The sequence below is a fragment of the Pezoporus wallicus genome, unplaced genomic scaffold, assembly GCF_028554395.1.
Source record: "Pezoporus wallicus isolate ANWC-B61680 ecotype Strahan unplaced genomic scaffold, APGP_CSIRO_Pwel_v1 contig_7073, whole genome shotgun sequence".
NCBI classification, from domain to species: Eukaryota; Metazoa; Chordata; class Aves; order Psittaciformes; family Psittacidae; genus Pezoporus; species Pezoporus wallicus.
This window is the reverse complement of record NW_026641326.1, coordinates 5,341,077-5,355,080: the sequence shown is the minus strand read 5'-3', so window position 1 is coordinate 5,355,080 and position 14,004 is coordinate 5,341,077. Positions and strand designations below refer to the sequence as shown.

At 41.3% G+C, this 14,004-nt stretch overlaps 1 protein-coding gene across 3 annotated transcripts in view; it reads right to left on the bottom strand.

Annotated features, from left to right (window-relative positions):
* The window catches only part of LOC130606486 (contactin-4), a 341,120-nt gene that overhangs the window by 81,706 nt on the left and 245,410 nt on the right, over window positions 1-14,004 (bottom strand). For all 3 annotated transcript variants that reach the window (XM_057422892.1, XM_057422890.1, XM_057422891.1), the window contains one exon: window positions 2,833-3,036. In XM_057422892.1, coding sequence (XP_057278875.1) covers window positions 2,833-3,036 — 204 coding nt within the window. The remainder of the gene's footprint in view (window positions 1-2,832; window positions 3,037-14,004) is intronic.

The window sequence follows — 14,004 nt, the reverse complement described above, 5'->3', positions numbered from 1 at the left end:
ATAACTTTGATTTTTGAGAGAAACAGGAGTGTCAAAAGGAGTTTGTTGTAAATTATCTGATTTCCTGTGGAACTCATAAAAAGTATTTCAACATGAAGCCAACCAGGTAAGAGCTCAGAAACTTCCAGCAAAAGAGCATTTTATGAAGGGTGCAGTGGTGGAGGGCAGACTGTCCTAGGTGGGACTCCAGTCCTACAGCCCAGGGCTGAGCTGCCTCAGAGCTGCAGCAACCTCCCCATAACTCGGGATATGCTGGGGAGGGTATGACAGGGACCCCCCAAATCCCTCCTCCTGAGCTGCAGGAGAGCCCTGCACACATGGCACTTTGCTGCCTGCCCAGGCAGCCACCAGGGGGGCAACTCAGTACATTGACTGGGAGAGATACATGGTGCATTTTTCCCCACTTAACTCACTAATTGAAATTAAATGGGACTGAAACACTAATTGCTGATGAGCTAGTCTCCGAGCCTACTAATTTAATGATAAGAGTGTTGTAAAGAAAATAGTATGTCATATATATTAAGATATGCTGGACATGTCAGATACGAAGACAAAAGATAAGCAAGACAGATTTGCCGGTGGAAATAAGATGTGCCTCACATTCTACTCATTTCTGTTGTTTGAGCTTCTAAAGAAACATATATAATTTCTCTTTTCAAGTGTGATAGCATGTTTGATTTTACAGGGTTACCCTACAGGGAATGAAAAATGGAGACCTACTGATTTTTAAAACGAAGCTTGTCTGTAATACTGGTGCAATCTTATTTCAAAACACACTTTTATCCCGTGTTCAGCTTTCGAGTACAGCCATCTTTGGCTCTACAGATACAACAGCACCTTCCTTGTTTAACTCAGGAATGCATTCCCCAGCCCCTCAGAGGTTCAATTAAAGTTTCATATCTTTAATAAACAGCAGAGTGCACTTCAAAAGAATCGGAGAACATTTCTGTGAATTACCTCAGGAAGGCAATTGGTCCCCGTAAATAAAGCAGAGTGCGCGGAGGAGCGATGCACTGGGGTAAAGCCCTTGGCAAGGCACTTTACAATCAGGCTGCCTAGCAATCATCCCAGCATCAGCCCCATCGCGGAACAGGAGCAAACACTGAGCTTGATTGTGATAAATGGAAGCACTTTCAGCTAGGTAAGGTTTACATAAAAGTTCTGTTAATGTAATACTTAAAAATATTTCTTCTTGAAACATTGAAAATGTTGGTATGAGACAAATTTAAATATTCCTCTTTATCGTTCACACATTAGATGACTTATTCTGGACTGAGAGGGACAGATTTACTGCCACTGTGTTTACAGATATGCAGCCTGCCCTGTAACAGCCCTGGATAAGCAGCTCTCATCAGCTATCACAGCCTAACTGCGGCACTTTCCCATTACCAACGTGTCCAAACTCCCTGTCCACAGGAACCGTGTTAATGTGAAGGGGATGGCTATGGGCAGGAGGCTGGCAGCAACAAGCCTGTATTTTTACAAGCAAGGAATTTTTGTCAAATACCACTAGGTGACAATGGAACTTCTTCTAGAATAAGCTTCTGATAATGAATTTCTATTTCTGGCACAAATGTCCTGACTGTTATCCTTTAAACAGACAAATTTTAATTAATTTTAATTGCAAATTAGCATACAAATTTATTTTTCTTATCTACTAACAAATGACAATGATACAAATCAATTGTCTGGATAAATTTAGAAATCCTCTTTTGGTTTGTTCTTGCTTTTTTGTATTATTCCACAGGCAACTAAAAATAGCACTAATTCTGCTGGGAAATACAGCCCAAGCTAACAGTTACCGAAACAACAAAGTGCCTTTGTTCTCTTCTGGGCTGTATAAAATGAGCAAAACTAGCATATCCAAACTCTAAAATCTATTTTATTTCCTGTCTTTGGCAAAGTGTCACCATGTTTCTCTTTTATAATTATTGCCTGAGATTGAGAGTTGTTCCAGTGGTGGGTAGCGCAACCTTGGCCACAGCATCAAACTCCACCACTGTCTGTGACACTGAACCACAGCTAAAGCAGAGGTCTCCAGCCTCACCGCATCTCTCCACAGGGAAAAATCTCTCTGATATAAATATATAAACATGAGCCAGCTTCAGTGTGCGCTCGCAGCCCAGAAAGCCAACCGTATCCTGGGCTGCATCAAAAGCAGCGTGACCAGCAGGTCGAAGGAGGTGATCCTGCCCCTCTACTCTGCTCTTGTGAGACCTCACCTGGAGTATTGTGTGCAGTTCTGGTGTCCTCAACATAAAAAGGACATGGAACTGTTGGAACAAGTCCAGAGGAGGCCACAAGGATGATCAGGGGACTGGAGCACCTCCTGTATGAAGACAGGCTGAGGAAAGTTGGGGCTGTTCAGCCTGGAGAAGAGAAGGCTGCGTGGAGACCTCATAGCAGCCTTCCAGTATCTGAAGTGGGGCTATAGGGATGCTGGGGAGGGACTCTTCATTAGGGACTGTAGTGACAGGACAAGGGGTAACAGGTTCAAACTTAACTAGGGGAAGCTTCGATTGGATATAAGGAGGAAGTTCTTTCCTGTTAGGGTGGTGAGGCACTGGAATGGGTTGCCCAGGGAAGTTGTGAATGCTCCATCCCTGGCAGTGCTCAAGACCAGACTGGACAGAGCCTTGGGTGCCATGGTTTAGTGTGAGGTGTCCCTGACAGGGGGGTTGGAACCAGATGATCTTAAGGTCCTTTCCAACCCTAACTATTCTATGATTCTATGATTTCAGGCCACTTCTTAATGTCTGGGTGACAGCCAGTCAAAGAAAACAAAACAAACTTTCCAACCCCAGCCCCCAGTTCCCATCCTCTAAGTCCTACCATCATTCCTGAGGATGAGTGGGGTGGGGGGGCCCAGGACCCTGCTGTTGGTCACAGTGTTCGTCACCACGCACGTGTAGTTGCCCACATCTGAAGCTTCCACCTTTGCGATGTACAAATTCCCAGTCTCTTGTGAAACAAAACGGCGATTGTCCTGGTGTACGAAGGTCGGGTACTCATTGAAGATCCATGCGTAGGTGAGCTCTGGAAGCACAAGGTAACACCAGTCTTAGTGACAGGACACACGTTCTCATGGGGCACAGTCTAGTGCTGGACTCCTTCCCAAGTCAGAGCTGGAGCCCTGAAAATTAGTTTCTCCCTGCCCCTTTTGGTTAGGAAAACTGGATATATCACAGTCCACAAAATGATAACAAGGTAAACATTTTGCAAGTTCTTATCTTTATGGCTATGAATATAAATTTCCAACTGTGACACTTCTGAGCCGACAGACAGATCTAATATTCTTGTTGCTCCTTCAAGTTCTTGCAGCCCAACACAGAAAGCATTTTACAAGAACCTCACCTTTTTGTCATGAACATTTCAGCCTGACTCACGACTTTTCTTTTATTCTTCCTTAATTTTTTTTCCTTTAAACACAGTTTGGAGGAGGATCTGCCACGTGTGTTATCACACTCTGTGTACTTTATTCCTTTGGAATTTCTGAATCAGCAAAAAACTGAACACTAAATTAAGCAGCTGTAATCCTCCATATGACTAGTTAGACAGTACTCTTTGTTTTACAAGGCATCTTTGGAAGTTATTTGAGCAATAACAATATAAGTGAGATGCTGCAAGTGGTTGCAGAGTTTGTAAGTGAGGTTAATGCAAAACAACCCTATAATATTTGCCTACAACTAATGCTCAAACACCCTGAAAATCCTTGAAGAACTACACAAGATTGCTGTAGTTTTCTAAGGGAACACTAATTACACTAAAAAGTGCATTCTTATTTTAATACTCTAATGAGTCATAACTGTAATTGACCTCAACTACCATCAGGTACTTTGGAAAATATATTCTGCCCTCATGTTCCACTGTTTACATATGTAAGAGGCTGAATGCAGATTGTTGGCTTTTACTTATTTATTTTCAACAACAGGATCATAAAATGCCTGCTTAGACTTTTAGGAAGATATGATAATTATGTTTATGTGGGAATATCTAATCATCGTATTTACACATGTGCATCTAATTATAAGTAACCTCATGCTGATGTCAAGAGGATACTCAGAATAAACAAGGTACCACTTCTCAGCTGGCTTATTATTTTCTGCAAGTAGTTAGGTTGGTTGTTTGCTTTTTTTTATTTACTCTTGGTGAACAATTATCTTGCTCCTCCAGAAGCATCCAGCACTAGGCAAATAAACACCATGGTCCTGCAATGCACAGAGGCATTTAAATCTGAGTGAATCTTCACAGCAAGTTTCCACCGAAGCCCCCTGAGCTCTGCAACGGAACACCATTGTGTGTTGATTGTGGGACAGGGAATTGAGTACATGTTCCTCAACAAAACCCATGGAACTGGGAGGGTCTTTTGGATCAACAATTCTTGTCCCTCCTTATCCTTCCCCAGGAAGTTACATAATGCTATTCATAAATACACCTGAGAAGCAGCAAGGTTTTGGCTCCTACTTTTCTGTTTTAAGTTGGTATTACTTGAATTGCTAAGAACCCTCTAATTTTCAGGTTAAATATTTCCATTACTAGTCTAAAGCTATGTGCTTCTGGGCTAATGATACCTTTAGCTTAAAGAGTTCCTGCCTCTTTGCTGGTGAGAGCCATCAAGAGCCCTTCTGCCTTCATTTTCAAGACAGGCTTTCCAATCTTATAACTGTTGTAGTAGCTTCTCCTAGTCTCTGCCTTAGTTAAAAGGCTTAAATATTTGTGTCATTTGAGCTGAGTGCCAGATGGAAACCCTGGGTAAGCAGGTCACAGGAGAGCAGAAGGCAAACGGAAATTTGTGCATATAGTAAAGAGGTCTGATCAAAGCAAGCACCAAATAGTGATGATTTGGGATTCCTCCACACAGATGAACCCAACGCATGGGAAACTAAAGGATACTTATTTCCAGAGGGCAAAACATCAGAATCTCCTCAAAAGCCATCTTCAAACTCTATTAATTAGACTACATAGAACTGAGGAACATAATAAACATCTGATGCCACAGCTCTGCCTTCCTTTTATTACAACAAATCATTGTCCAGAAAAATACACCTACCCAGAACTACACAGAATTAGATACTAGCAGTAGTCCATTATCACTATATAATATTTAAAACAATTCTCTGGGTAATTCCCTCTCTCAAATAACATGGGAGTAATGGAATATAGAGCACAGGGAATAACATAGACTGGAACATCTATAAGTGCTTTTGCTTGTGTAGCAACATGTAAATAAACACTGTATCAAACTCACTTTGATTTCCTCAGAGATCCTAGTGCAATATTTATGGCTTTTCAAACTTGACGGATTTCTTTTGATAAGGCTTCTCATACTAATTGCTATGGAAGTGATAGACAGTTCACATCCCATAGGCAATTTGTAACAACTGTGTAAACAGACACTTAAAATACAGCCTGAGATGGCTCCTGGTGACCGCATGCGATTGAAACATCTACTGAAGTTACAGAGCGAGTCTTTCAGTACAAAGAATGAGCAGAAACAGGCAATTCGTGGTTCTCTAATTGCACATTAGACTCTACATCCTCAAAGAATTTATTACAAACTTCTTCCTAATTTGGGGCCCTTTTCATGTAATTTTGCTTAATTTACAATGCTTTTAATTTCCCCTTTAAAGCATGCTCAAATAAGACTCTCAGAGAATATTATCCAAAGATTTCTGACCCATATTTGCTGGTTTTAATGACAAGCAGAAACAAGCTGCCATCCCACTGCCAGCAGTGGTTTTCCACTGCAAAGACCTCTGTTGTACCTTGATACTGCACTTCTCTTCGTTGCCCTAATGAACTGGATTTCCATGATAGACCAGAACAAGACAGAGATTTTTGGGTAGCAAATCATCACTTCTCAAATGATTATCGGCAAGGATAGGAGATGAAGAAGTTACCCGTACAGTTTTGGTACAGATGGTCTATGCACCCTGACTTGAGCCATCACCAGACTGAAGACATTCAACCCTGAAACTTTTCTTACTGTGTTGACAATGTGAAGAGCCTTTTTCATCTATGCAAATCTATACTGAGGGGTTACACACTCTTGAGTACTTGGGATACCCACATAACCAGCACAGGCACAAGCTAGAAGAAGGAAAATGGATTGTAGGTTTCTGAGCACAAGCCTACAAATCGCTAGGTATTTGTTCTTTTGGTCCAGACAAATGACAACAGAGAAGCGGAAGAGCATCCTAAATTAGTTAACATTACTCACCTACTTAAAAGGAACCAATAGAAAATTCGGGCTCATGAAGAACAGTGGAGGTAACAGGCATGTTAGCAGAACCTTGATTTGACTTTGAAGGACAGTGGAAGTGATCATCCCAAACATGTAGAGCTGCAAATCATTCCCAGACCAGATATATGGCAGGAAAGCCCACTGCATACCAGCAAAACATCAACCTCTTCGCCATGCTGCATCCCCTGTCACTACAGTAAGGCTTTCAGGAGAAGCTCAGTTGCACAGAGGTATCACAGCACATTTATCGTTAATATTTATGTCTCTGTGCTAGCGACAGGCAGGAGAACATGATAGGCAGTACATGGAAGCAGGTTATACACCTCTAACATCCATCTACGCAACATCAGGCAGGAACAGCCTTGATTCAAAGCTCCATAGGCAGCCCTTTACTCGAGTTCCTGTTTGCAAAGTTGTGTTACTTAAACATGTGGCAGCAATACCAAAGAAGCCAGAAGCCTTTTTTTCTTCACTCTTTTTGCCCTTTTCAGAGACTCTCTTACACCAGTTGCTCCCCCCCATACTATGCAATGAACAATGCTCAGGCTACCTCTGGGTTTCAGGACCAACTGTACTAACCACAGGTACGTACCCCGCATCATGTCTAAGTGTCAATGAATATTTCGAAAGAGAACCCAAAGCTTCTGCCACTATTTCATGGCTAATTACCATGGTTAACAAAATTTAGAGCGGTCAGCAGTTGCTGTCAACTTTAGTAATTAAAAAGGAAATAAATTATTCAAACCACTTGAATGTAGATTTAGAACGTTTAAGATACGCCTTTTCAATTTTATTATCAGACAGCAGACACACTTTTTTTACTGCCCCCCAAAAAGAAATGTCCTGAGCCACTTCCCAGGGCACCAGCAGAGAGACCTGGCAGTCCTGTGCCACACCATGGCTGCCTTTCTGGAGAAGCTGAGCCTGCTGGGGTGCTGAGCCCAACACCTTCGCTCATCCTGGGGAAAATGAGACACGCAAAGTAGAATTTGCATCACTTTGCCTTGCTGCACGGGTTTTGTCTGGGGTTTTCTTGTTTGGTTTTGTTTGCTCTGCTCGGCAAAGCACACGTTCCTCCTGGGTCTGCCTTTCCTGATCACGTTCAGATCTCATCATTTTTTTAACGCATTCAATGATAAACTATTAAAGCTCAAGTCTCTCCTGTGCTGCCTACACAACACTGTTCGAGACAAGAAACAAAGCTGAAGACACTGTAGATTGTAAACTTTCTCTAAATGATAGCAAGTGCAAAAAAAAAAAAGGGCTACTTAAAGCTGAACAGAAATACTGCTATGAGTAACTATTACCATTAGACAGTATGGTTTACCAAAACAAGGTCCTCTGCTCTTCCGTCATACTGTTTTGGCTTTGCCTTGCTTTTGCCTTTTAGTACAAAAAACCTCTTTTCTTGATTTTTCTAAAGTCCATAAAGTCAGTGCTGCCACTTAAAAAGGTCTCTGCAGCTATTATGGGAAAAGCTATTAAAATATCAAGATTATGGTAACCATAAAGCTGCATAGAAGAATGAAATTTTGAAATTAGTATTAGCCAAAAAAATGGGGATCATTTATCATTTTTAATAAGAACAGTGTGGTACAATACACTATTATTTTTTTAATAGGCTTTACTGAAAGTTACAGAGATTAATCCAATCTTTAATGATTCCTATAATTTTGATGTTATCACCTACTATGTCACTCTCAAGTTGGAGAGGCAGGAACTTTTTCAGTGTGAGATGAAAGATTTGCAGCATTTCCTGTAAATCTTGAAGCACAAAAATTAAGCTTCCTTACCCATGGCAAGAATGAAATATGAAATCAAGAAAATGAAGAAAATCGTTCCTTCATAACAGTCTCAAGCAACCCACACTGTAACTGCAGTAGGACGGGATTTTGAACTAATTTTGAGGCTTTCTGAAACAAAAGCTGAGCCTCATCCCAGGACCAATTTAAATCCAGATATGGTGAATGCAGCTCCATGAATTAGGTTTGCACTTTCCTTGACCATGCAGTTCCATAAAACTATTGTTGCTTTTCTGAGTTTTCAAATGCAATTTATTCTTAGGTATGGGAAGTGATGAAGTTCTCCTGTCTATTTTACTCCATATCTCTGCTTTCCCTGTCACAGACTGGGACCTTCCAGATACAGCCATCAGCAACAGCGAAGTCACGCAAAGTTTTTCCTGAAGAGAAACTATTCCCTCAGCTATTGCACTGCAACTGATGGTAGTGAGCAACTGGTTATAGCATTTTTGCTTTTGCATGATTTACTACAGACACATATTTCTTGGCTCTGTGCACATTACCGTCTGAGCCTGCCATAATCTCAGTTTCCATTAGAGAAGTTGATGCACACACAAGCTCAGCCCTTCTTCACCTTCCAGCATTTGCTGCACTCCCGGCTAGGAAGTGCCAGACCTTTACACCTGCTATTTATTTTATGTATTCAGATACTATAACATTACTTTGCCATAGAAAATCCCAATCAGAGCCCATATTTTCTTCCCCCTCCCCCATCCAGTTCATAAAATCCATGCACATCAAAAACCATTAAGTCATATCCAAGTCTGGCCAAGACATAATTTTCTCTTATACAGCAATAGGATAACGTTGCCCTGAATGGAGTGAGGGAAGAATCTGTAGCTTCATCCACGTGCAAGGCTTTACCCCATCAGAACACGACTGTGGCACAGACCCTGGCATACACAAGCTAATGCCCCATTATACCAGCTTTGCACACCTCTGCGGCTGCACCCTGATGGGCTTGAGTGGATAATGCCTCTGTCAACAGCAGAGTTGTATAAGCTTCATAAAGACCAATTTTTGGTGAATAATTTGCAGACTTCTCTTTTATTTTTATTTTTTTTCATTGTTCTGATTGCTTGCATTCCCTGGCGTTCCAATCTCTCTTAAGTGGCACTAACAGGGTGTTTTGATGGTTACGGTAAATTTGGGCAATGATAAAGCATAACTGATTATCTGATGAGTGTCCTTTGAATTATTTCTGTATTCTCATCTTGCTTACTAAATTTTGCTGACTGCTTGTAGGTTATATTCGTAATTTCAAATTTCACTGCTATTTGATTAAGCAATCAACATTTGTAGCTCCATGAATAACATAACATGAACTGGAAAGGCGTCTTGATGCACCACAACACACTGGCTATGAGTGTGCTGGGGAAGAGGAAAGAGGATTTTACCAGGCAAAGGCAAATCCCTGGCACCATGTATCACGTTTGTGGCCCTACCCAACCCCACAGGGCTGTTCTCCACCCATACCAGTAGTTTGCTGGCAACAGCACTGCAGTTTCTGACCATCTTTCTCTTTCACAGTTTTATTTTAATAGTAAAGCTACATGAATTATGCACCATAAACATTTTTTGTGGGCCTACAGACCATTTCATTGCCCTGCTAGAACACTGGATCAATTATTGTCTTCTCCTCTTACATACATACAGAATAATTTCATGGAATCAACCAGGATGCAAAAATCACTTGGTAATTCTCCCCTTAACTCCATGCTCTGCCCTCTCCATCACATAGGGCCTCCAGCTACATCACACCACACAGCTCCTGTGCCTCCAATGCAGATTTTCATAAAAAGAGTAACAAATAATGAACAAGATTAATCTAAAGTTAATAACACATTTTTGGGTGAACCCTCATCCATGCTAAACCTGATGATACAGTTACTGTGTAGCCTGCCAGTCAATAATTTGCATACAAAGAAATGTGCAATCCTTGCCAGATGGGACAGAAAAAAAAACACATGCCCTTTATTTTTGCCAATATTAGTGAACTGATTTGCAGAATTTGTCTCGGAATAGAGTGAAAGCACCACAAGTCACTGTTGTCAGTGGTAATACAGTGGTAACGGGAATCATCATAAAGACATGATATCACAGAAGGCAATGAACAGCCTGAGAGGTCATCTCTCCAACCCAAGGCATAACTATGATATCTCTGAAATTTTTCCATCTTTTTCTTACAAACCCCCAATGGTGACAATATACAACTTCCAATATGGTTTAACAGCGCACAACACACACCAGTGGGGAAACAGGGCTGTACCACAGGCTGCAGAGCTAGCATCTCCTGACCACACACTAATGGCAACAGCAAGCAGCCTCTTTCTACCGGGGAGAGATATAATTGCTTTCGTAAACATAACTGTGCCCATGTGTTTGCTAGTGCTGGATACACATGTACATGGCATATCCATTAGCAATTCAGAAGTGTGTAAGAATGAGGAAAATCTATAATTCAGCCAAGTTCTGTGTCTGACTCATCCTCACAGCAATTTGCAGTGAGTTGTGGTTGTTTCCCAGCCCCTCAACTCCCTGCTCGCACAGCATGTAGAGCTTCACATATGGGTAATTATAAAGGTGAGAGGTCTCCATTACCTGAACTCTAATCAATAATCACCTTTATCTGCTGCATCCCCCTTTTTCTACATCCCTAAAATAGTTAAATACTTGATGGCTGTACACAGCTCACCTGGGTTATCTCTTGCAAACAGCTTCCAGTCCCAGTTGATGGCTGGCTATGCTGGCTGCTGTGGCACCAGAAACATTGACTACTGCACTGTACTGCTGAGGGTTTTGACAAAATTTGAACTTAAAGTTCCCTCAGGGACAAAAATCAACAGAAGCCTTTGTCTACAACTGAATGGAAAACGTTCCAAGATGGAGTTCCACGCTGTTGTATTTACTACAGTTAAGTACACAAACCTATTTCAAAAACGTCTGATGGGCAGCAGACACCCTCCCGCAACCCCACTGATCTAGCATGCAGGCTGTCAGGTTTCAGAAAAAACATGTTTTTTTCAGCTGACAAAACTCATAAATGGTCTTGTAGAAATTTACAGCTTAGCCTGGTTTTGCCTGAAAAGAAAACCCACAAACCAACCCATCCTGTGTTTGTTGTAAGAGTTTATGATACCTTCGGGGAACCAGGTTCAGTGTTTACTGAAACTGGTAAAACCTTGTTGAAGGTTAGATTTAATGCCACTTATTTCATGCACCTCTGGTTTAAACTTAAAGTTTTGGAGCTAGGTTTGCCCCAGCAGTGACCCACAAGGCTCCATGGGAAGGGTTGGTCCCCTTGGCCATGCCCCTTCTCAACAGAGATGCAACCTCGAACTGCATCAACCAACGATGATTCTCCAGACACTGGAAAAGTTGGGTTGCTGGGCCTGAGAAGAGAGACAATGATCCATTGAAGAAGGGAATTACAAAATGAAATCTTATTTCTGCTAAGAAAAATTCCTTGGGAGCTATCAGATGGTAAATCCTGGAATGAAACATTACGCCGCCTTGCATAAAGGAGTACTGATGGCTTGTCACGGCGGTTGATTAGTGGTGAAATCAAGATTTCAGGAAAATATTATACAATGTAATGTGCCATTAATGTAACTACAATGTAACTTCATCAAACCAACCTTAAAAAGAGCAGCAATGCAGAAAGGACTCACAAGTGGTGAATAGCAGTATATTTGCTACAACCTTTAGTCCTGCTAATCATGCAACACCATCCTTCTGGAAGCCAGAAGACATATGCTTGGCCTCCTGTGACACTGATCCAAGCCTAGATGATTTCACAGCTTTTCCCACTGAGCAATGTATAGATCTGTATGATGCTCTGTTTGTAAGTTGATATCAATGAGGAAATGGTGGCAAAAAAAAGAAGAATAATAGCTTGATATGGTCCACAGAGCGGCCTCAACATCCTTCCAAAGCAATACTCATCTTCACCTGACAGCCAGAGATAAAGTACCTCTGTGGCAGATACTGTCAGTAGCAAATGGAAAGGAGAGAGAGGGGAGGAGAGACTGGCCAGAAAAAAAAAAGGATAAAGAGGGCTGGACTGCAAATGCTCATTACTTAGAGGCAGACATCAAATGAAAATAGATAAGCTGTAAGCTGGGCACATGCATAAATGATGCGTACACTTTTTTAATTCTGCATTGTATTCCTGCTGTGTGATTCAATCATTGCTTGTATTTTCCAGACTTGTCCTACATAAAGTGCTACACACATCACCTTAAGGAATGACTCACAGATTTAATCCATCAGTTTGTTTTCTGTTTAAAGTCAGAGAGAGTTAGCTTAAAAATCTTTATTTTTTTTGTGCACTTACTTCAGTAAACCTAAAGGTCTCTGGGCTTGTTTTAACACATATTTCAATGTGACCTAGCTAATCCTTTAATACCAGCTTTCACTACCTTTGATCAGCCTCTTACTGTAGCTATAAGAGATTAGATCAAACCTCTAAAAAAAGAAAGTTGGTTGCAGAGTATTTTCTTACTGCAGTGAATTAATAAAACTATCAATTCCAAGGTTGAAATATCTGGGCAAGCAGTGCAGGTGGTATGTCCTTTAGAGGAGATATCCACACAGACAGGCACTGCTACGTGACGCTGTGGCACGTTCCTGTAGTACACAGGAAAAAAACATTCTCTTCACGTATTTGATAGTTTTGATATCTATCATCTGAAAACAACATCATTGTGGCACATTTAGACATTCTATATGTATCAGGGAACAGAAAATGCCAAAACCAATACCACCTTTTGTTTTCCAACAACAAAATATCACCCTTACAGAAAGGAGTGCTCACATAGCCAGGACTATTCACTTAAATGAAGCAGTATACACATTCAGGGATCTGGAAACCCATACTTGATTGTGAAAGTGGAGATACATCACTGCTCTGATTGTGTCAGCAACCCACTTTCTGCTATGCCCATTTCATAGGAACTGAAGGATCAGAAGCCCTGGATGCTTAGTTTAGTTTAGTGTGAGGTGTCCCTGCCCATGGCAGGGGGCTTGGAACTTGATGATCTTAAGGTCCTTTCCAACCGTAACTATTCTATGATTCTATGCTTCTGAGAGCTTTGGCTGAAGAGGCCGGCTAAGGCTGGGTTTGGAGGGTGAGGGTGGTTGCAACATGCTTAGTGAAGCCTGGGAACTAGACTCAGATCTCTAATTTGTTTTATAAAGAGATCACATATGTTACAACTTTTGATAAATGCCTATTGACTGAATTCTGTCAGACAGCAGATTTCACTCATCTTTAGCCAGCCCCTGCCAGCTCTACCCCCTTTCAATACTATTTCAATCTTCATTTACTGGTGACTGCAACTGAACAGGGGAATGAACCACATGACGAGCTCGCAGATGATTTCTTTTTAAAGATGTCCCAAGCTGTCACTGATAAATAAAAAAAAATCCATTAGTGTCATGTTCCTTATTATTTTGGTATTTCCAAGGTCTTAACTGGAGAGCTGAGCCTCCTCCCCTCTAGTTCTCTGGAAGGGCAGCAAGCATTACAAACCCCAGACATCCTACCTCACTGTCTGTCCATGACAGCCTACTTGAGACACGAACATGTAGGTGGCTGGTAGGGATCTTGCAGCAGTGCTGACACTGGAGGTGATAAATGACACATGCCAGCTGAAAATTTGGGTCTCAGTGCCCGTGTCAAAGTCTGTTCTTGACTGCAACCCTATTTTGCAACTTCTGTTCACAAAATTCATCCCTGTTTGAAATAAAGCAGACCACCTTTACCAAATTAGGTGCTTAAATTAGTGTAAATCTAAGACAAGTTTGGCATCTGCATTATTGGAAATATTTGCAATTTCATAGATTTTGCAATTAAAACAGCGCTGCATGTTCTCTGTGCTGTCAGAAATATCAAGCTGAAGCATTCCCAAATTAGGGAAGAAATTATCCTTATCCCTTATCCTCAAATACACTGAT